This window comes from Mycteria americana, chromosome 8 (genome assembly GCF_035582795.1).
Source record: "Mycteria americana isolate JAX WOST 10 ecotype Jacksonville Zoo and Gardens chromosome 8, USCA_MyAme_1.0, whole genome shotgun sequence".
NCBI classification, from domain to species: domain Eukaryota; kingdom Metazoa; phylum Chordata; class Aves; order Ciconiiformes; family Ciconiidae; genus Mycteria; species Mycteria americana.
The window spans coordinates 26,236,960-26,260,032 of NC_134372.1; the positions used below are offsets into that span (position 1 = coordinate 26,236,960).

General features: G+C 59.8%; 1 protein-coding gene across 6 annotated transcripts; it reads right to left on the reverse strand.

The window, feature by feature from the left end:
- Positions 1-314: 314 nt before the first annotated feature.
- NDRG4 (NDRG family member 4) lies at positions 315-21,483 on the reverse strand. Of its 6 annotated transcripts, none has more exons than XM_075510222.1 (17): positions 21,226-21,483; positions 17,257-17,348; positions 16,583-16,627; positions 9,496-9,601; positions 7,727-7,847; positions 7,396-7,458; positions 7,128-7,188; positions 6,719-6,805; positions 6,559-6,615; positions 6,081-6,184; positions 5,497-5,553; positions 5,349-5,400; positions 4,561-4,608; positions 4,284-4,319; positions 4,038-4,089; positions 3,350-3,388; positions 317-2,740 (listed from the first exon to the last, which is right to left on the reverse strand). In XM_075510222.1, exons 1-17 carry the CDS (start codon positions 21,260-21,262, stop codon positions 2,586-2,588), a joined length of 1,212 nt encoding a protein of 403 aa, XP_075366337.1. In that variant the 5' UTR covers positions 21,263-21,483; the 3' UTR covers positions 317-2,585. The 6 variants fall into 6 exon arrangements, with proteins under 6 accessions (XP_075366342.1, XP_075366337.1, XP_075366339.1 ...); XM_075510224.1 differs by lacking the exon at positions 21,226-21,483 and adding an exon at positions 21,036-21,163; XM_075510223.1 differs by lacking the exon at positions 3,350-3,388 and having other exon boundaries at positions 320-2,740; positions 21,226-21,479.
- Positions 21,484-23,073: the final 1,590 nt, after the last annotated feature.

The window sequence follows — 23,073 nt, forward strand, 5'->3', positions numbered from 1 at the left end:
TGAGGACCCTGCTCATCCCCAGAGTTGTGCAGCCATGGATCTTTCCTTCCCTAGTGGGCACCCCTTGGATCCAACCTCATTGGGCCACAACTGGCAGCTTTCCAGTCTCCATCCACTCCCAACATATGGGGCACTGCCTATGGCTGCCCCAAAGCCAAAGCACCACACGGCTCCCCTCCACATGCACCCTGGGGTCCTGGGCTCTCCTCCCAGCGGTGCAGCCCCTGGTGGGGTTGGTGGCCAAGGTGTCCCCCTTGTTCTCCTTGCCCACTGGATCTCTGCAGGCAGGCCCAGGATGGGCTCAAACCCGTTTCCCTGCAGCCTCTTGAAAAGAGCACAGCAGGTCCTTAACATCTTTATTAGTTTGTTGGGTTTTTTCCAACACAGTAAATCCTCTCTACAGCAAGATTAGTTAAATCCGGTTTATATATTGCCGTCTCATGAGAGCTGTGGCCTTGATACTGCCATGACAAAACCAGGTTGCGCTCAGACAGGAAAATGCATTAAATTCTGCTGTGACTGGGAAAAAAGGAAAACCAAGAAAAATCAAAAGAACAAACCACCAGGGAAAATCAAACTGACCAACAAAACCAAGGTGAGGAACCAAAGATGAGCACGGCCAGACCACCTCCAGGGGAACCACACGGCACCACTTGGATGAGAATGCAAGGGGGAATAAACCCAAAAAGGTCACGGACCAGACAAACCCTTATATATATTATGTATAGTTATTTTTTTATATATATATATAATCTGGAAGAACACGCTGAGAAAACGAGAGATCGCAGCGGTATCTACAGTAAAAAGGAGCTACGTAGCTTTCAGAGTCACACCAAGAAGGAAGCACACGGCAGAACAAAGTGGGGCACAAATGGGGATACTGGTGTTTGGGGTGGCCATTCAATATGGGAGGGGCTGGGTGGGGCACAGGTCTCAGGGCCAAAAGACCTCATACACCCGCTGGGAGCCCCGGGACCCCTGTGCCCCTCTCTGGGGAGTAGGGATGGGGTCTGAGGGGGTGAGTGCTTTTGGGGGGCTGGGTGGGACCTGCTCCCAATGGACTGGTTCTGCTCGCCCAGATGGTGGCGCCTGGTGGGTCCCCTATAGGTCCCAGCTCAGGTACCCCACGGACCGCCTGCAAAGACCTGAGCACCCATCGCCAGAGCCAGGGGTTCCCTCATGCTGGGTGCAGAAGGAGCTGGGCTCTGCTGCCCACAGGGTGGACCAGGGATGGCAGCAAAGGCTGGGTGGCCAACAGTGGGGTTACATGATGACACGGCTCTCCCTGCTGAGCATGCGTGGCTGGATCCACCTGGAGCCGGTGGCCGGATGGGGCACTGCGGCTCGGAGGGAGCCAAGGCCTTGAGAGACACCCTGCTCAGTGTGCAGGCGAGGTGCTGGGGGGGGGTGTGGATTTGGGGGCCATGGTGGGTCTGGCCAGCTCTGTGGACAAAGCCAGCCTGTGGGCAAAGCCAGATACTGAGGTGCTCCCCATGTCCCATGGGTCACCCCACACTGCCAGCACCTTGCGATGATGCACCCTGTGGGGCAAAGGGTGCTGAGGGCTCCCCAGCATTGCAGGGAGGGCAGTGTCTCATCTTATTGCTAATGGCTCCACTGTGGCGACACCCACAGGCTGTGGCAAAACTGGAGGGGGGATTTGCCATGCGACATCACCAAACCTGGTGGCCTCTGAGCCCTAGCAGCCTCAGCTCAAGAGCTGGGAGTGAACTGCCAGTGTGGCAGGGACCGAGCAAGCCAGGGCACACAGCCCCACTTCCCTCCCGGTGCGTTTTTGGTGGCATGTGGCAGGAAGTGCCACCACAGGCAAGGGCATGGGCAGAGGACGTCCATGGCACCCTCCTGCCCCGATGGCTTCTGAAGCAGGGCTGAGCCCTCTCCTTCTGCCCCAGGGCAGCCCTCAGGGTACATGACCAGGGCGAGGGGACAGTTTGGTGTGCGATTTCTCACAATGATCAGCCAGCTCTGGGGCAGCAAGTCCTGGGTGTGCTGGGGGATCCTACGCTAGCTCTCCCCAGGGAGGGCCAGCGGGCAGAAATAGGAGCTGCATCCCCAGAAGGGGCCCAGTGACCTCCCAGTGAGCGCCACTCCCTGTCCCTGTCTTCCTTCTAGCTTGGCGAGCCATTGGTTGGCCTTGAGGAACCAAGCTGCCTCCTGTGTCCTCTCCACGTCCTGCTGTCCTGCCCACAGCCTGTTGTCCTGCCCCATCCCACCATCCTGTGCCCATCTCACCACCTTGCCCCTGCTCCCCCATCCTGGCCCCATCCCCCTGCCACCCACCCTCCCAAGCCAGGGCCAAGCCAATGCTAGGGAGGGTGAGGACCAATGCAGAACCATGTATGACTGCTGGGCGAAGCCAGGAGCCAGAGCCAGGAGGCAGTGAAGCAAGGCCCCTCTTTTTCTTCGGTACTGGACAAGAGGATGAGGCCAACGGCAAAGAAGACAAATCGACCCCGAAGGAGCAAGGGCTCTGGTGGAGGACGTCCACGGGGCGGGTGGATGCTGGCAGGATGCTGACAGATGGGAGATGGCTCTGGAGGAGACGTCGGCGGCAGGTGTGGACCTCAGCATGATACCTCCATGGTGTGGTTGATCTGCCCCATGGCCTCGGTGCTCTCCGAGTGGGTGCAGGCACGTGGGCGGGTGCCATCCACCGAGCTGGCACTGGTGAGGGACGCCGTGCGGGAGCGTGCCAGGCGGGTCATGCTGGCAGATGGCACTGCAAGGGCACAGAGAAACAGCTGGGGTGCTCAGCTCCCTCCAAAAGCCAGCAGGACATTGTGCTGACATTGCCTCACGCAAGCAAAGCCACCAGTCCCGCTCCCTGATGCAAATGACCCCTGGCACAAGCTTGCAGCATGCAGTGCTGTGACAACATGAGCAGCTCCAGGCTGGCAAGGGACAGCAGGGCAGGGACAGGGCGTCCTGGGGCAGGCTGCACACCAGGCACTTCTCCCAGGCATGCGACATCTGGCCGCCACGTGCTGGGGAAGGGGTGAGCAAGGGTGGGAACTCTCCTGGCTCCCCGGGGTGTGCAGGGAAGGTGACACCCTCCTCCAGCCAGGATGCCCAGCAGGCACAGCTCCTGGCCGGCTGGAGGAGGGCACAGTGGGCACACTGCTGAGACTGTGCCCAGATGGATTTCTCAGCCCCCAGCCCTGGCTCAGGGTGCCATGTCAGGCAAAGCGGAGCTAGGCAGAGGGCACCTGGCTGGGAAGGGCCAGCCCCACACCCAGGCTGCTTCCAAAGGTGCCCAGGCAGCCCAAGGGCACAGGCCAGGTGGGCACCATGCAGCAGCAGGCACGGGCCGAGCAGCACTGAGCGGTACCTGTGCCTCCACTCAGCCTCCGATCCTTCAGGTGGGCGACTGGCAGGGGTGGAGCAGGAGAAGGGCAGGGAGGGCAGAGAGAGAGCATCAGCCGTGCTGGCTGCTCCACGGGTCCAGGAGCATACACACGGACCTGCACGTGTGCACACAGACCCGCGCACACACACAGACATGTGTGCATGTGCACATGGACCTGCAAACACACACACGTGTGTACATGGACCTTCGTGCATGTGCACACACAGGTATGCACACAGACCTGCACACACACACATACACACATGTGCTCATGGTCCTATACACACACATATGCACACAGACTTGTGCACATGGACTCTGCATGTCTGTGTGCACACACACAGCCCCTGCTTGTGCATGCCCACACACACATAAGTGTGCACGCATGCACAGAGACCCTGTCCACACACATATGTACACACAGAGCCCTTGTACACACATCTGTGTGCACACAGAGTCTGTACACTCCAAGCCCTTACAGATGCATGGATAGACATCTTGTACACCTGCACATACAATGTCACAGACGCACATGCAGCTCTCCATCAGGACGGGCACATGGGGGTGCCAGGCTCCTCTCCTGCAGCAGGGTCAGCACACGCGCACACAGGCACACACGCATGTGCACACGCAGGCGCACGCCAGCCCTGGGCCCAGCCCTGGCACTCACTGTAGCCCATGCCTTGCAGGAAGTACTTGAAGGCTTCAGTCAGCTTGCCGGGCTGCAAGGAAAGAGCAGGCTGAGTTGAGGCAGCACCGGGGCTGAGATCCCCACTCAGCCCTGAGCCACCTCTGGCAGCCCATGCACAAGACCCCTATGCCCACCTCAGCCCATCCCCTGCTAGCCAGGGACAGTACCAGTGCATGTCTCAGGGCCCAGTATACCCAGTTAACTTGGAAAATTGTGGGGGCTCACCTGTGTGACCTGGGGCAGCCCACCGGAGTCAGCCATCTGCAGAGAGAAGGTCCTGCTTAGTTTGGGAGGGTGCCTTTGCAACCCACCCTATCCCCTGGTACCTGCTGGCAGGATGCCACTGCTGGGACCACCCTGCTCTCCCCACCCACCCCCAGCCCCATGGCTAGGACAGACCTGGAATGGGGAGATGGGGACACCCTGCAACCCTGAGGCAGAGGGCAATGGGACACTTCATAGGCAGGAGACACTGCCCAGCTGCCCCCTGCCACCCGCCTACCTTCAAGAAGGTGGTGTTGGTGGGATCCAGCTTGGAGTTACACTCCACCTGCAGGTGAGAGGGATGATGTTAGCACCCTGGGGTGCCCTGAGCCTGGCAGAAGTTGCCCACGGGTACTGCCACTGGCCCATGGCACCCCAGCTGGCACATCCCACTCCAGCCAGGTGGAGACAGGGTGCTAAGCAAGCCCTGAGTCCACAGAACCATCCCTTGCCATGAGACAGGGGGGACCTTCCTCCTGCCAGGCAGTGTCTGGGCAAGGGTGGGGGCTGGAAAGGGAGGGGAGGGGGGCTGGTGAGGCATCCTATGTGTCACACACGTGAGTATGAGCACACAAGTGTGCTCATGTGCATATGCATAGACATACTTGTGCTGGAGGAGGGGGTGTGTGCATGCAGTTACACATTATGTACAAATGCGGCCACCTGCACAGTTCCTGTGGCTGATTATGCAAGTGTAGACAACCATGCAGATGTACACGAGCACATGCATGTAACTAGCAGCTGTTTGGGTGCATGTGGCGAAGCAGGGAGTGTGCCTGTGTGCCGACACATCCGAGTGTGCGCATTGTGAGCACGTCTGGGCTTATAAGGAAGGGGAGGTTTTCCAAGTGTGGCAACCAGGCACAGATGCACATGCACATGTGCCCACATGAGCAGGTAGATTTGCACGTGAGCATGCTCCTGCACACGGGAGCTTACACATGTCTGTGCAGGCAGTGAACGTGAGCATGCCCATGCATGGGCACCGTCTACATGCCACGCCACAGGCACTGCCCCATCACTCACCACCCCCTCTTCAGCAGGCGCGTTGTCTCCGACCACCAGCATCACGGGGCAGCTGGAAGTGAGAGGAGGAAGGGGCACTGTCAGGGCTTGGCCTGGGTGGGACTCCACTGCCCAGGGACCCTCAATGCCATGCCAGCATGACTCTTACCGCAGCGTCTTGGCATTGGGCACAGTCCCAGGCCGGTTGATGTCCAGGTCCCTGCGGCTGATGGAGGAGAAAGAGGGCCAGTGTGAGCCCATGGACAGGTGCTGCCACCAATGCCATAGTGCAAGAGCTCTGGGAAGCAGCACCCAGCCCTGCTGTCCCAGCACCCTGTGGATGGAGGACCCCACAGGTATCTCTGCCATGACTCAAGCAGAGCCTGCGCTGAGGGATGCAGCACCCAGTGGAGTAGCAAGGCTCCCAAGCCCCTGCATGCATGGGACAGCATCTCTGCCCCCTTCCCCAGGCCTGTGCCAGCACCCAGCAAGAAGACATGGTGACGTGCACCCATGGCCATGGGTTCTGGGACATGGCAACACTCTGGCACAGGTACCACCACTCCTGCACCCCTGGCCAGCACCAGCGGCCAGCTTTGCACCGCTGCCTGCCTGCACTGGAGGGTGATGGCAACACCCAACAGGGGTCAGGGTTCCCATGGTGCCCTTGGGGCCACCCACCAGTACTGCAGCCCCTCACCCTGGCACAGACAGGGGCAGGAGCCCACTGGCAGGGCCGCCCAGGGTGCTCACCTGTTGTACATGTTGAGGAAGAGCTGAAGGTTGAACTGGTTCACCACGCTGCCAATCTGCTGCCGGTAACTCTGCACCAGCTCCGTGTTGTTCACCAGCTCTTCCTGTGCCGGCAAGGGACGGAGATCAGGGCAGGTGCTGCCGGGTGCCACGGAGACACCCCACTGCCCCAGGTCTGCCCATGTCGTGCCAGCCAGCAGGGCAGAGGGGGAGGATGCTGGCCAATGCAGCTGGGCACAGCAGTGCTTCAGGCAGCACACTCAGGCAGGACATGGGCACAAGTCACATACTTGTCAAGGCTAAGCCCCCTGATCAGGCAGGGGGGATACAGGCAGGGCTTGACTAACCCCATCCCTGGGCATGGGGCAGGTTCCAGCAGCACTGCGGCACCCGGCAGGCAGGGCAGGGCATAGCCCAGGTGATGGGATGATGGACTGGGGGCCAGTGGCAGGGGGCCGGCAGGATGTGCAGCCCTTACCTGGCTGAACAGGTGGGACAGGACAGTGTCCGGCAGCGTGCTGGTGAGGCCAGAGAGCTGTGGAGGGAGCACAGGGAGTTATGGCGCTGCTGTGGCTGGCTGCTGCCCCAGGGAGAGGGAGCCGCCAGGGCCGGGAGGGGGTGGTCAGGACCCTGCCCACCTTGGCAGCTGCCCAGTCAATCCAGCCTTTGCCATTCGGGTCGATGTTCATGAGGACCAGTCCTTCGACCAGATCAGGGAAGATGAGCTGCAGTGAGCAAGAGGGGCAAAGCTCAGCAGAAAGAGGATGTCAGGCTGCCCAGGGCAGCCCCCCCACCAGCACCGCTGCCCACTGCACAGGCATTGCATGGGGCTGACATGGCCCTGTCCTGGGCGTAATGGTCCATGGCCCTGTCCTCTGCCAAGACTGCCCGGCCATCATGGCCATGGCACTGCCATCCCCACCCCCCCAGCCCTCCAGGAGCCTTCTCAGCAGCACAGCCTGCCCGGGGGTGTCAGCTCCTGCTCTTCCCTGGGCTGACAGCAGGTATGGGCAACTCAGGGCCAGCCCATCCCAGCCCCAGGCTCACCGCAAACTTGGCCAGCACATAGGCTCCTGCCCCAACACCGATCCCAATCACGTACTTGAACCTGTAAAGCAGAGAGGTGCGTATGGGGGGACAGTGGGCTCCAGCACGGGTTCCCTGGGGCACTCCCCCACCCGCAGCATGGGGCACAAGAAGACATGCAGCATGCCAGCTTACAGGGACAACTCCCCCAGCCCCAAAACTCTTACCTCCTGCCCATCTCCCTGCCCAGCACCCTCAGCCAGCAGCCATGGAGAAGAGGCTGACTCACCCAAAATGCTGCACCACACCAGGTAACATGGCAGCCAGCTGGTCCATGGATGGATACTGGTACCTGCAGCACAGGGAGGCACAGGACAGCGGTTATGGGACCCGTGCAGAGCGGGAAGGCTAGGACAGGGCAGCTGGGCTGCCTGAAGTGGGCAGGGAAAGGCCACCCACCCGCAAACGACCCCATTGCCCACCCTGGGCCAGTCGGCTGCCATGGGCTTTGTCACGGTTCAGAGACCCACAGGCAGGGCACAACTGCCCAGGCAATGACAACCCAGCGGGCAGGGAGGTGACATCCTGGCGGGCACAGAGTCCCTGAAGCTGGCACCTACCCCTGAGGGAACTGCGAGGCTCCTGCCTGCTGGCCCGGCGCATCCACATGGCACACCACAAAGTGCTTCGTGATCTCCTGCATGTCCTCGTAGTTGAAGAAGGTGTTGAAGCAAAGCTTGTCTGTCAAAGGGCAGGCAGGGATCAGAGACCAAATGCCCTGGCATGGGGGGCCTGGTGGGCCAGGAGAGCATGGAGAGAGGTCACCTGCCCTCCCACTGCCCTTCAATGGGGAGGTGACATGCCACCAAAGCCCTCCTATCCCCTTCTCTCCAGGCTCCTCGTCCCCACAGCAGAGACCACAGCCACTGTTAGCAAGGGCTGCATCCCTACTGGTGTTGGGAGGCATGGGGATGGATGGACACAGCCAGGAGGATAAGGAGTTCAGGGTGAACCTCATCTGCTTGGAGGGATGGGACCGGGGGATGCAAAGCCCAGAGCTGCAGGACCACCCAGAGGGCAGCAGGATTAGCAATCCAGGGTATTATTGGCCCTAACCAAAATCCCCAGAAAGGGCTCAAGCAAACATGAGATTTGAGAAACAGCGGCTTGGAAAAAGTCAAAGAAACAGCCACAGCACTGCTGTGGACAGGCCACCACTGTTACAGTGGGATACAGCCATCTCCGGGGCTTGGACGGGTCCTGCCCCATGACATTGGTGCCAGGACATCCCTCCCAAAATGTGGGGGCAAAGCAGGTTGTAAGGTCCATTGCTGTGGAAGAATGGTTAAGTGAAAAAGGACACAGCTTAATTGATGTGAGCAATCCAGCCTTTGATGGGGCCTGGGAGCCAGAGATCAAGGTGAAATTCCCTTGAGAACAGCAGAAGGAGTACTTGGTAAAACAAGATAAGCGGGACTAAGCCTGGGAAAGTGCTGATAAACCCCCCTTTGTGAACAGTGCGTGAACGGCAACTTTGTACCAATCATATAATTGTTTTAAGCGCGTGGACAAGTATAGTTATCCAATAGAATAGTCGCTGTTAGCGCGTGCTTTGCTTAGCTTCTATATAAACCTGTTAAGTAATCTGAATAAACGAGAACGACCATACTCATATTGAGATTCATCGTTACTCCGGGTCCGTCTCCCACTCCGACACATTGCAACCAACATGATGCATCCCTGGACACGAGAATACTGCTGTGATGGTGAGGCAGCTCACATAGCATGCTGGTGACTCAGCCTCAGCCGCCAGTGGAGGGGCAGATACTTCTCCCTGCTCACAGGGCACCAGGCATCCCAGCTCAGCCAGGGGGCACAGACCAGGGCAGGGGTCTGGGGTGTGCATCCCAGGCTGCAGGCTTACAGAGTGAGCAGCATCCCCACATCCAGAGCCCTGGCTCAGGGTCCCTCCTTCCCCATCCATGGGGGTCCCTCCTTCCCCGCTATCCCCTGTCTCCTTCAGCCTCCCCTATGCCCTGCCACCAGCCAGGTCTGTGCTCTGAATACAAACAGGTTAGCAGCGGCAGCAGGGACTGACCCAGCATTCCCCGCATCCCATCCCTGCCCGGTGTGGGCAAGGCGGACAGCCAGCACTGCAGTGGCCAAGCACTCCCGGCTATGCCTGGCCCAGGCTTTGGGTTGGGCTGAGCATCCAAACCCTCCTGGTGCTTTCAGATGCCTGGGGAGACCCAATGCAGCCTGGGGACCCTCCATGGGAGGAGGCAAAGGAGCTGAGCCAGGGGCTTTGGCCAATGTCCTGGCACCCCGTGCAGCCCCAGGCTCGCTCCTGCCTGCCCCTGTGCCCCATGGCCCAGGGACCAGCACTTACGGTTGAGGCCCACATCGTGGTATGTCAGGATGGCCGGGCAATTCCCCTTGGGCGAGCCCCGGATGACAACATGCAGCAGTCCGTAGGGGGTCTCAATGTCATGTTCCTGGGGGAGGAGGAGAGATGGTATGATGCCTGCCTGCCCCAAGACATCCTCCTCTGCCCCACCATCCCACCCCTCACTGCTGCTTCGCCACGTGGCTGGGTCCCATGGGAGCAACAAGGGAAAGAGGAGCAGCTGTTCTGGGAAAACCCCCAGCTCTGGGCATCCTGGCAGTGGCAGAAGGCAGGACAAATCACATAACAAATGCTCCCAGCCTCCACCAACTCCCCCAGGGAAGGCAAAAGGGAAGGGAAGGCGGAAGGGAAGGGAAGGCGGAAGGGAAGGGAAGGCGGAAGGGAAGGGAAGGCGGAAGGGAAGGGAAGGCGGAAGGGAAGGGAAGGCGGAAGGGAAGGGAAGGCGGAAGGGAAGGGAAGGCGGAAGGGAAGGGAAGGCGGAAGGGAAGGGAAGGGAAGGGAAGGGAAGGGAAGGGAAGGGAAGGGAAGGGAAGGGAAGGGAAGGGAAGGGAAGGGAAGGGAAGGGAAGGGAAGGGAAGGGAAGGGAAGGGAAGGGAAGGGAAGGGAAAGGAAGGGAAGGGAAAGGAAGGGAAGGGAAGGGAAGGGAAGGGAAGGACTTGGGATAGGATAATAGGATTTAGGATTGGACAGGTGTATCATGGGATGGGATCACAGGATGGGATCAAGGGATAGGGGTTTGGGATGGGATGGGATGGGATGGGATGGGATGGGATGGGATGGGATGATCCAAGAGGGTTTGGGAGAGGAGGATCATGGGACAGGACAGGTGGACCACAGGATGGGATAGGAGATCTTTAAGGGCCTGAGACTGACGGAGTTTTGGGAACAGGGTGGGGGACCACAGCATGGCCCAGGTGGCCTGGATTCACTGTGCCTGGGACAAACAGGCAGAGGTCAGACCCCAGACACTACCCTGGGAAATGCTGCAGCCTGATCAGCAGCTAAATGACAGCTAAAGTAACTTTAAAATTCCTTGGTCTGAAATGGCTGTGCCCCCATACAGACATCAGGACTGACCTGTGCCTCAGTTTCCCTGGCTGGGAGGGCTCCAGCCTCACCTTCATGGCCATCATCCCCAGCCAGCAAGGGAAACTGAGGCTGCGAGCCCAGTTGCTGGCCAAGGCATCACCTGGGGACAAGGGACCAGAGGTCCCATCCAGATGCCCATGCCTGCCAGCCAGTCCACTGGCAGTGACCTCGAAGCTGGGATCTGGTGGGTGCAGGAGCATCACACGCCGAGCAGGGCCGGACAGGGGATGCTGGCAGGGTGCCCAAACAGCACAGTCCTCGCTGTGGGTACTGGTAGCCCCATGGATGGGCTGGCGGGAGGGGGGAAGGTACATGGATGCTCCCGCGGGTTACACACCGCCAAGGACTCTGAAGGACACGGGCCTCAGATGGGAGGAACCACCTAAGAACACGGTCTCCTCACTGCAGTGACTCCCCTCACTGAGATCCGCTGTCCCCAGTGGGACGCAGCACCCAAGGGTAGCTCAAGGGCTCTGTGGAGACAACACTCGGCTCCCCAAGGGCACCCTGACCCCAGTCCTCATCCACAGCTGTCCTTCCACTCCCTGGGGCTGTATCAGGCAGCAGGCATCGAGTGGGGACATCCCCCCCGCAACAACGGTTGGCGAGACTGAGGCAGAGGAAGGGCCTGGCCCAAGGTCACAGAGCAGGAGGCATCCATGTGGTCTGATCCTGGGCACAGGGCTGCCTCCTTGCCATCCCCATGCCCACGGTCCCCATCACAGCCCCAACAGCTCAGCCTGCAATCCCACCCAAAAATCACATGCCCAAGGTGAGAGCTCCTTCCCCAGCACTGCTACCCACCCACCCCCCAAGCCAGGCACATCCTTGCCTGTGGTGCAGCCTCTGCAGCATTGCTGGGTACCACAGCCCTGCCCTTTGCCGCAGGGATGCTTGCTGCAGGGGAGAGGCTAGGGATGCAGGGGATGCAGGCAGCAAGGAGGGGGGGCACTAACAACCCATAGCCCCAGTGAGGAGAGGTGCGGGGGTTGCAGCACCCATAGGTGCCTGAGAGAGCCCAGCCCTGTCTAGGTTACCCGCTCGCCGCTGCAGTGCTCCCACCTCGCTTGCCCCCCTCCACACCAGCCTGTTGCCATGGGGCGTTGCCATCACCACAGAGGCCGGAAAGCATCTGAGGGATTGCTTCAAAACAGCAAGAGACCCTCTCCCTCTGCAACTCTGGGGGTGCGGAAGGGGCAGTGTGCCCCCCACATCAGCAGTCAGCCCGCAGCCACTGCAGCTGCGCTTACTTACCCTTGGCCTTGGCGCAGCATCTCCACTGGGCTCGGGGAGGACATGCTCAAGGACAATGCGTCCCCGAAACCTGCAGCACATCAGGGATGCAGCAGCAGGGCTAGGGGAAGGAAGGGCTCCCCAGCAGCAGGTCTCCCCCGCACCAATGCCTGCCTGGCCCACGCCAAGCCCTGCTGGTACAAAGGTCCAGCGTGGGTGAGCAGGGGAGGTATTGGGGCAAAAATCCCTGGGAAGAGAGGGCAGGAAGCACAGGAACAGTGGTACCTACCCCATCCCAGCACTCAGGCATGGTGAGGAACCGGGTGGACGAGGATGCGAGGGCAGGGTGGGCCGAGCACGGGGTCCTGGCGTGGGGCACAGCGGTGCAGCAGGCTGGCGCGAAGCAGAGCTCTGCACTGGCTCAGCCCCTCGCCTTGATTTATAGCAGAGCCCCAGCCCTGCGCTAAGCCCTCCCTCTCCCTTCCCCCTCGACGCAAGGCACAGCCCCGGCAGGTTTGGCCTCCATTCCAGGCGAGCACTGCAATGGAGCCAGCACTCAGCCATTGGCTGCCGCAGGAATTATTCATGCTCCAATTGGCCCCAAATACCCTTGTTTATGAAGAAAAAATGCCTGGCACCATGCGGTACCTGCGCTATCTTCCCTCCTTCAGCAGACAGAGACAGGCAGGGGTGCCTGGACAGGGTTGCACTCACACCCCTTGCAATATACACAGCATTGTCATGACAGAGCCCAGGGATGCTCGCCCGCACCCATCACGCACACACACATGGCTCCAGCCCCCCGCAAACACACAGAATCATGCTCGAGCCTGCAGCTGCCCAGACCAAGGCCCTGCAGCAATGCACACGCACCAGGAAGTGCACACACACCCATGAACGGACATGGGTACACGCTAAACACCCAGGACAAGGACGCAGCAGACATGCTCCACATATGCACATGACCATGCGCATACATGCAGAGGACATGTACCAACACAGACACACAGGAGCCAGGCAAAATCGTGTCCCCCCACATGTATGTGCATGCAAACTTTGGAAAAATAAATACAATTACCCACGCTGAAGCACATGCACCCCACGAAATGCTTGCGCATACCCCCACAGGGCTGGCCCCTGTGTGTCTGGGTCGGTACATGTTCCTGTGCATGTATGTGCATGGTCACGTGAATATAAGGAGCATGCCTGCTGCATCCTTCTCCCATGTGCTTAGCATGTATGCCATGGCCATCACTCATGCCCATGGATGCACAATGACCTGCACACACACAGAACCTTGTGCACATGTGCACAGAGGGGCACACGTGTACATATGTGAACACTGCCCAGATACCCACGGTCATCCCACCTGCTGTGGGATGCTGGCACACAGGGGAAGTGCAGGATTTAGCCCCAACCTGGACGTCGCTGGTGGCAGGTAAATAAGGCAGGAGGAAAGACAACCCAGCAGCACCGAGGGGTCAGATCCTGTTCCTGGGCTGACACCTGCTATGTGCGCATGCACACATGTGTGTATTCCTGTGTGCACATGCTCGCAGGCAGATGGTTTCTGCTCCAATTCCAATGAGGCTTCGCAAGAGGGCAAGTCTCTCTGTCTGCAGCTCGCACCCACAGACAGCCTCATGGCGCCACAGCCCCAAAATCCCCCGGCAGGCTCCAGGTGCCCTGCACCCTGCCCAGCCCAGCACCACTGCCTGGCTCAGCACAACTGGCATCCGAGCTGTTCCAGCGCAAAGCTGGGCAATCATGGATGGAGAAAGAGTCCTGCGATCCCTCCAGCGCCTGCCCAAAGGGGCTGGCAAGCCACATGCCAGTGCCAGACCAGGGCAGCATCCAACGGGGACCCTCCAGCCTCCCTGTACAACACAGGGATGCTCCATGCCAGCTGGAGCCTGCCATCCATCACCTCTGCACCATCCCCACCCTGGCAGCTCACCATGGCTTGCTTCCACCATGCCCTAGCATGCACCGCAGCCATGGGCAGAGGGGGTCCAGCTGCCATCACTAACATATGATGGGTTTCCCCTGTGTCCTCGGCTTCACCCAGCAGGCTTGTTCCTGTGGAGTCTCTGATGTCTAATAACAGGGCTGAGCCACTTTTGCCTGGGGAGAGCCCTTTCCCTGACCTGGACAAATGATCACCCAGAGCTGGTGGGGAGCCACTGAAAGCAGTGTCCTGCAAACAAGTCAGGCTGGGCAGCCAGGGGGGTATGGATGTGGGAGAAAGGACAGACAAACAGACAGGCAGTGGGACGGCATCTACCTTGCCTCCACCAAAGAGACTTTCCTCTGCACTGCTTTATCCTGCAGGGAGCTCAGACACTAGCCCAGAGATGCATCTCTGCTAACGAAGGACCCACGTGTGAGGGGGAAGCACAGTTCCCAGGTAGTTCCTGGCACAGGTACAAAGCTGTTCACGGGTCCAGGTGACATTTTTGCTTTCCTCAGCCCTGCTGCCTATGGAGCAAAGAGCATGAGCAGCCACAGCCTCTGGGAAAAGCAAGAGATGCAGAAGGGCATGAGCAGGTGAAAAAAGACAGAAGGTGGCAAAATAGAGGGGAGAAGGGGAGGAAAAGCCAAGCTGATATAATGCATGAATGCAAAAGGGCAGCAGGGAGATGAGAGGGCTGAGCAAGGCTGACTCCACTCGAATGGCATCAAATGGCATTGCCACCCTATTGGTACTAGCCCATCCGCCTGGCAGGTGGCACAGACTTCCAGAAGGGTCAGGGTCCCAGGGCAGAAACACCTGCCCCCCTACACTCCTGCACCTTGGCTTATGCCAGCAGCCCCAAGGGCTTTACTTCAGCTGGCAGTGGCAGTGGGAGATCCCCGCTCCCCCCTGCTGCTCTGGCCAGGCCAGAGCATCTCGGCAAGGGAACAGTGACTGGCTCTGGAGAGGAGCAGAGGGACAGTGAAGAGCTAAGCTGGGGGCTGGATTGAATTACCCCAAGGAGGTGAGTCTAGAAAATGGGGTAAGATCTCCCCAAGGAGGGGCAGGCAGCCCTCAGCCTTTGCAGGGAACCAACCTGCGAAGTGCCAGGGTGGGGGAAAGGAGGGGGCTGGCCTGGCACAGCCTGGGAAGTTCATCCCATCCCCACACTGAGGTTCTTGGAGGGGAACCAAGAGGGCACAGGGCCTAGCTGGCTTGAGAAAAGCTGCCTTGATCTTTGCCCAGTTCATTTTTTTAGGTACCAAAGGCATGCAGGCGCATCGCTGTGGCATTTGCTGTCCAGACCTGCTCCACCTGGGCACCACCAGGGACACAGTTCAGCGTCACCATGGCCCAATCCCTGAAATACTGGCATGCAAAGATTGTCCTGGGAAAGACATTGCTCTTTAACATCCCTTGCATGCCAACCAAGCCCTGCCCCAGCACAGCTGAGCGAGAGCCATACTGATGCCCGTGGTACTATCAGGAGCTCTGGGCAGCCCGGCACTGCTGCCTCCCTCTCCCTCCTTGCTTCCCCCTCCCTCCTCACCCTCACTTCGGTGACACCAGGAGGTTTGGTTTCCCCTCCAGTGGTCAACAGGGACCCTGAGCAAGTAGAGCAAGGAACAGCCCAGACCCACACACCCTGCTGCTCTGGGCCCCAGCATCTCATCAGCTTTGGAGCTGCTGGGAAGGCGGCATTTCTTTTCCACCACTGCCATTTTTTAATAAATTTGTGGCCTTCAAGAGAGGCACCAGAAATCTCTGTGAACCACAGCAGCCACTGCCCAGCATCCTGACGAGAGTCCTTGCTCCCCGCCCAGCTGCACCCTGCCACCTGCACGGGTGATGGAGACCAAGCGGGCCAGCCCCAAAAGCCTGGACACTGCTTTGGGTCTGCCAAAATGGGGACCCAGGCTCCCCTGCCCTTCTGCCAGGATGAATGAAATCCAGATTTATTTTAATAGCAGGTGCTGCTGTTTCAGTGCCGGAACTGGCAGGGCTCAGCCAGCACCACCCAAGCTCACCCTCCCGGTGGTCCCAGCCACTGGCAAAGCAGCAACATAGAACCTGAAGTTGGTCACTGGTGTACCCTGGGAGGGGGGCTGCTTTGGGAGAGGGACAGGCAGCGAGCTGGGGTCCAGCAGCCCTACTACCCTCCCTCCCCATCTACCAGCACCCTGGTCTCTGCAGGGGTAGCATGGTGTGGGATGAGCTTGGGCAGAGGTGTGAGAGCAATGAAGATCAACATGGGAGCCAGGCATGAGCTGAGCCCCTGTGAGCCCTGAGGCCATGTTGTGGGGCTCCTCTGAAGAGGCAAAACAGAGGTACAAGGCGGGCAGGCGCCAGCCAGGGGAGTGGAGGGGCCCTGCTCTCTGAGAGAGGTGGGTGGTACAGGGGGCAATGCCCCAGCCCTCCAAAAAACAAAGAGGCTTTCAAACATCTTTATGTAAGCCAGGAGCTGGCATCGCCTGGGAAACTATTGCCATGGCGATGGCAGAGGGGCTGGAAAAGCAGCCTGGCCCTCCTGAAAAGAAATTGCCTGTTTTAAAGAGGTTTTGTCCCTGGCCAGTCGCCAAGTAGCCACCAGCCACATCTGAGCACCAGCACAGAGCATGCCTGGCAGCGACCTCCCCGCTCCGTCCCCTCCTGCCAGGGACCGTGATGGACGTGCAGTGCCATGAACAGACACCGACCAGGCACTGCTTCCCCATGGAAGGGATGTCCCCAGCCGCAGGCTGCTGTCCCAAGCAGGACCCAGGGTTGGGGGGCACCCCCTGTGGCTGGTCCTACCTTCCAGGCCATGTCCACAGCGGAGAGGAAGACATCCGAGTTCTCCTGGGGAGAGAAGGAGCCGTTAGGGACAGAGACATCCACCCGCCGCCCCTTACTCCCACAGCACCCTCCTCCCACCCAACTCACGAAGCCCCCTGACACCACAAGCACCCACTCCCCAGGGCAGCACTGGCTGCAGGAGAACACGATGCCCACACATGTGCACACATACATGCACATCTACAATACCCGCACACATGTGCATGCACTACCTGCATGTGTGCACACACACAAGTGTGTATTAGCATGTATGTGCAACATCTTCACACACATACATCATCACACCAAACCAGAACCCATGCTCACCTATACATGCACATCAATACCAGCACACATCTGCATACACACATGCACTGAATACCACACATGTGCACTTAATACCAGCATGTCTGCACACACACATGCACTGAATAACAACACACATGTGCACACATGTGCACCCAATACCAGCACACATCTGCATGCACACCTGCACCAAATAGCAACACACATGTGCACACATGTGTACCCAATACCAGCACACCCCCCCCCCAAGCTCCCACTTAAGCACCCACGTCCTGACACCCACTTAAGCACCCACGTCCTGGCACTCCATATGCAGGAGCTGGGGCCAGTGCAATCACTGGACTCACCAGCTCGGCATCCTGGCCCCGCAGCAGCGGCTTCTCCTCGGTGAAGCGCAGCTCATGCAGCCCTGCCATGGTCATCTCCTGCAGCAGCAGCCCTGCCCAGGGCAATGGAGATGTCAGCGTCCATGGGAACCTACCTCGGTTCCCTTCACCCCAGCCCCCCGGAGCCTCCCAGATCTCCCTGCCTATGGGGACGGGACCCAAATCAGCTTCACTCCACCCACATACCATGGGGACCTGGTGCTTTGGCTTGGGGCAGGGCATTGGGCATGGGGCAGGCAGTGCCTGGAGGAGCTCGGCTCCCAGCTCCCACCCAGGTCCAGTTCTCCCAGTTAAGGACAGACCTGTCTCCAGGGCATGGTCTTAGGCAAACTGGGAGACAAACCTGGTCTGTCCATGCTGGTTGCCCCTGTAAGCACTCAACCCAGGGCAAGAACATCCCAATTCCCATCCCAGCTTCCAGCAATGCTCAGAGAGAGAAAATCCAACGTTTTGGCTGGTTTTAGGCTGCAGACAGATATGGGTGTCCCACACCAGAATGAGTGTGGGACACATTCTGCACAGCCAGAATGAGGGGTCATGTTTCTCAGCCATGCTGGGAGGCAGAGGGATGCTCCGAGCAGCAGGGGAGCACCGAGGCAGCCTTAAGTTTGTATCACAATGATGGGAGAAAAACAAATGTGAAGCCTTTACTCCCAAACTCTTCTCCCTGCCTGCAAAGCAGGTGCTGGCCAGCCGGCAGCTCAGCCCCAAGGCTTGCAGGGACAGACTTAACCATGGAGCTGCCACTCAGCAGAGGTGTGAGACTGGATGCTGCTGACCAGGGCAGCGGGACTTTGTACCCCCCGCAGTGCCTGCATCTCCAAAAACACCCCCAGGCACAAGCCCAGCTTCGAAAGCAGAGGGGAGCAAGGGGATGCCTGCATCCCCAGCAGTTGGCTGCACACAGAAGGTGACAGACATGGGGGACACGGGGGACAATCCAGGCTCCCCTGTGTATAGATGGGGTGCGTAACTGGCAGGTCCCAGTGCAAGGGGATTATCTGTGCTCAGGAAGGATCTGGACCTCAAGCATTTGCCTTTGCAGCCTCTGTTTCTACCCCTTCCCCAAGGCCAAGCCTTCGGACGAGTTGTTGCTGCTCTGAACGGGCCAGCACTGGTCCCACCCCCCTCCACTGGCTACCCACCCTTTACAGTCTCCCTGGGGATACAGGGGATGTATGGGACCACGCTAGCACCACAGCAGACAAGGACCCCATTCTATCCACAGCCTCGGCCAAGCCTGCTCCACACTTTGTCCACCTTCAAACATGGGTCAGCCCGGGCTGATGACGTGAAAAGGCCAAGCAATCTCACAAGCATTGCAAGGTCACCAGGAATATGGGAGCTGGTCATAAACTCCCCTCCAAAGCCAGGTTTTGCTCATCTGGCCAGGTTTTCCATTCAAAAACCAAGCAGGCTGTGCCACCTGGCTGCTTTCTGCAGACACCACACTTTGCTGTGCTCCTTGGGAGCCATCCAACAAACCAGAACTCTCTGGAGGGAGAAACACCACCACAAAGCCTCCCGGGAGTCCCAAGGTGCCCAGCGCCGGGGGCCTCCCTGTCACCCCCTGCATGGAGGGTCCCACCGCGCCAGGGGCTGCACAAAACCCCAGTGGGGTGAGGTGTCAACAGCCCCATAGAAAGGCATACATCTGGGGCACGCTGCTCCAGGCTGCTGCTGGGGAAATGGCTTTGTGCAAGGGGACAGCCCTTGCCTGCAGCCCACCAGCACAGCTGAGATGATGCAGCCTGCAGAGCCACCAACTGAGCAACCCCCCAACCCCCTAGGGCACGATCCTAGGGTTAAAAAATGGGAGGAAAATCAGCCTCACCAGTAGCTGGGTCTGGAAGAGAGCAGGAGCGTCCCACGCTGACTGCACCAACCCACCGTGTGGCTGCAGCCCCAGGGCGACTGGGAACAGCACTTGGCATATGGTGAATGGCTTTATTAATTAAAGCCTCCAGCTAATATGGGAGGGAGGCCAAGCAACAAGGAAAGGCCCTGTGACCTTGCTTGTATGGTGGGGGAAAGCGGGCTCCCGAGGGACGTGGCAGAGCCCTGCGCCAATCAGCATCCTCAGCGTGGGATGGACGATCACCTAAAGTGGTGCTGAGCATGGGAACGGAGGAGGGATCAGTACCTCAGGGAGTCCCATGAGTACAACTGCCTGTGAGCAGGATCATAGCCATGCTGCCAGCTTCCTGTGGGCACTCTGCTTCCCATGCCACCCCACAAGTACCCTCATCCCTGCTCCTGCCAGCACTGCCCACAGCAGTAGGGCTGTGGGCAGTGTCACCCAGCCCAGCTGGGCCACCATCACTGTGGAGGGGTGGTAAGGAAGCCACAGCCCTCGGTCTCCTAGCCAAAACAACTTGGCTCCCATCACACACCAGGGCAATGTGGCTGGCAATGAGCCCTTTTCCCTCCAGCTCACCCCAATACTCCCCAGCAGCACCCATACCCAGGGTGCCAACCCAAGCGCACCCATCTCTGTTCCCACTCTGCCTTCCCAGTGTGGTGCCACCATTTCCTGGGCACAGCTGGGACATGCCTCCTCCCTAATCCCAAATCAGTCCCAAACCCAGCGTGACATTAGTGCTCTGTTTGGGAGTAGTGCTCTGCCCCGCCAGGGCCCTGGCACTGGATATATAGGCGGGGATGGAAACAGCCACATTTGGCTTACCTTCCCCAGGGATCTCAGCCCAGTGTTGGCTCACTGGAGGAGAACTAGCTCATGGCAGGGAAATACACTATTATTATTATTATAATAATCATCACTATGATGAGGCTGTGGGAGGGGTTTAACACTGGGCAGCGTGTCTGATCAGAGGGCAGGGGTCCCTCAGACAACACACCAGCCTCACGGGAATCTCCTCATTGACCACGTGCATTCTGCCCTGGCGCGGATGTGGCACCCACACCATGTCAGCATGGATTCTCCAGGCTTACTGAGCAGTGTATGACAGATGGGGAGGCAAATCCGGAGAAGCGAGGGCTGGTCCCTGCCAGGTGATGAAGTCAAGGCGACCTCCAGCAAGGGGGGGAGAGGGAGGAAGGGAACCTGCAGCCCAGTCCGAGACACAGAAGTGTGCCCACAGCATCGCCACCCCCCCCCCTCCCCGAGCAGGACCACTGAGGAGCCGCGATGGGGTGGAGCAAAACCCCAGTGCAACACAGCCCCGCCGGTGCAGGATAAACACCCACAGCTTGCTCTCCCCCCATGGGGGGGCATAGGTCTGCACCCCAGCAGCCCCCACAAACCAGCCTAACAGTGTGGTCCAACTGGGAAGCGCAGGAGCGGGCAGGTGGCAGTGCAAGACCCACCAGGCTGGGGGATCTGGTACCACTGATGCAGGGGCTGAGCACCCAGGGCTCGGGGGGGGCAGCAGTGGCAGCAGGTGGCTCTGTGGGGTGCAGGCTGTCTCGCAGTGGCTGTTGCTAAGAGCAAGCTCCTTATCAGCCCCAGCTCCATCCTTGGGGCACCCAGGCAGCCGGGAGACTCCCAGGGGAGGCTGGCGGAGGAGCAGGCGCTGCAGGGATACTCCAGCAGTCCCACAGGCACACCCCCACTCTGGCTGTCTGCTTGGCGGACCCCCCTGCCAGAAGCATGCCGACTCAGTCGCCCCCACTTCCCACCCAGCACCACCAGGCTGGGCTTCCCCCGCTGCAGCCCTGGCACCTCCCCAGGCATCACCTCCCGTACCCCAAAAAGCATCGTTCCCCAGAGCAGCCCATACCTGGGGGAGAAAAGGCAGGCAGCGGGAGGGGGTGGGGGCCGGCAGCCCCATCTCCTAGGCAGGGGCTGAAGGCTCTTTCCCCTCCGCGACCCCATCCACCCCAGCGCCCGGCTCCTTCCAGCGTCGTCCCCGTCCCCCCGCCCCAGCACGCCCGGGCCGCGGGAGCGGGGGCGGCCGGACCGAGCCGTACCTGTCAGCAGCTCGATCTTGTGCCGGAGCACCTTCATGCCCGGGCGGCGGGTCCCGGCGCCGCTGGCGGGCGGGGCGAGGCGGAGGGAGGGGGCGGTGGCGGGCCCCGGCGCAGGGAGTGAGCGGAGCCGGAGCCAGTGCCGGCGCCGGTGCCGGTGCGAGGCGCTCAGGGCGGCGCAGGGGCGAGGCTGGGCACGGCTCCCGCCGGGCCGGGTCCTCCCCTCGCCGGGGCCGGAGGGGAGGGGACGGGGCCGGAAACAGAGCCGGCGCCGGGGGGCGCCAGGAGGACAATGGGGCCGGGCCGGAGCTGGGGGAGGAGGGGATTAAACGGGAGATGCAGCGCTGCAGGGGGGGTTACACGGGAGGGTTATACGGGCGGTGGAGCGCTGCCGAGGGGTTACACGAGAGATGGAGCGCTGCCAGTGGGGGTGGCACACCTCACCCTGTAGGGAACCATGGAGGTCCCAGAGCTCGACCATGAAGGCCAATGGGTCCAGGGGGTCCCTGTGGTCGTGGGGTCCCAGGAGCAGGGGACAGTGGGTGCCTTGGGAAGCCCCAGGTGTGGGTCCATGCCCAAGGGGTCTGGGGGTTCCCCGAGAGCAGGGGATGGTGATGATCAAGGTGCCTGGGGAGGATCCTGGGACAAGAAGGGACCTGTGCAACAGGGATACCTGGAACAGAGCCATTACGGCCAAGTGATCTAAGGAGTCCTGGAGAGTGGGGCCATGAAGGCCAAAGGGCCTGGGAGTATCCAGGAACAAGAATATGGATGACAAGGGATGTGGGGGTCCTCTGGAGCATGGGGGTGCAGGTTCCCCTGAGCATAGGATGGTCATGGTCAAAGGGCCCAGGTGGTCCCAGGATAAGGGGGACCTGTGCAATGAGGGTCCCCACAGCAGAGCCATAATCGTCTGGGGGTGCCAGGGAGTGAGGATGGTGATAGCCATGGTATCTGAAGGATCACCCAGGAGTAGAGGCCATGGCTGGGGTGGTGATGACTCCCCCAGATATTGATGCTGGGGGTGTAGGGGTAAAGCAGGAGGTTGTGGGGTGGCTGTTTGGGTCAGACAAAACCAGGGGCTGTGAACACTGCCATGGAGGTGGGGGGGTTGGAGATGACCGGTCCCACAGTGCGGAAGATGCAGGAGTCTCATCTTCTGCGTGAGGCGTGGATGCTGGTGGTGCCTCCCTCTGCCCTGGCTGTGATCTGACATTGTCAGGGGCCACCAGCTCTGCAGGGCAGCCAGTCTGTGGAGGTTTGCCTACCACTCTTGTAATGGTGCCCAGGTTTCTAGAGGAGCCAGGGGCTCCCAAGGTGGCAGGGTATGAAGCAAGGCTGTGTTCTGAATTGGGACAGTGAGGACAGAGGGCCCCAGCCTGCTCCTAGAGCAAGGGCTGATTCCCACTTGCCTCCAAGCGGGGCAAGCCCTCCCTGCCACTGTTCCTTTGTCTGTACTTCTTTCATATCACTTTAATTCATTTTTTCCACAGTTAGGGCTGTAACAGCCTCCACTCCCAAGTTGCTTGAGGCAACTGCACAGGACATGCCATTCAAAACCCAGAACTGGCCCTTACCAAAACATCTCCATGGGGAAACTGCTGAGGACCCCATCACCTCCCCTCCATGGGCTTGGTTCCCCATCGAACCCAGCCCATGTGATGCTCACCTGGGAGGACTCAGGCTGCCCCCCAGGGGCAGGGCTGTGGTCTGGTCTGGTGTCCAGCCTATCACTTACTCCTCTTCCCTGCTGGGCATTTCTGCCAGGAGAGTCCAGGCAAAACATTCCATGTTTTGAAACATCTCCATTGGAAAGACAGCGTGCATGAGTCAGGGCCCGATGCTGCTTCA

Excerpts from the sequence above, each read along its gene's own strand:
- NDRG4 (XM_075510222.1), bottom strand. The coding sequence starts at position 21,262 with ATGAAGGTGCTCCGGCACAAGATCGAGCTGCTGACAG. Across the intron at positions 16,628-17,256 it reads GGGGCCAGGATGCCGAGCTG|GAGAACTCGGATGTCTTCCT; the intron begins GTGAGTCCAGTG and ends TTCTCTCCCCAG. Across the intron at positions 9,602-16,582 it reads CTGTGGACATGGCCTGGAAG|GAACATGACATTGAGACCCC; the intron begins GTAGGACCAGCC and ends CTCCTCCCCCAG.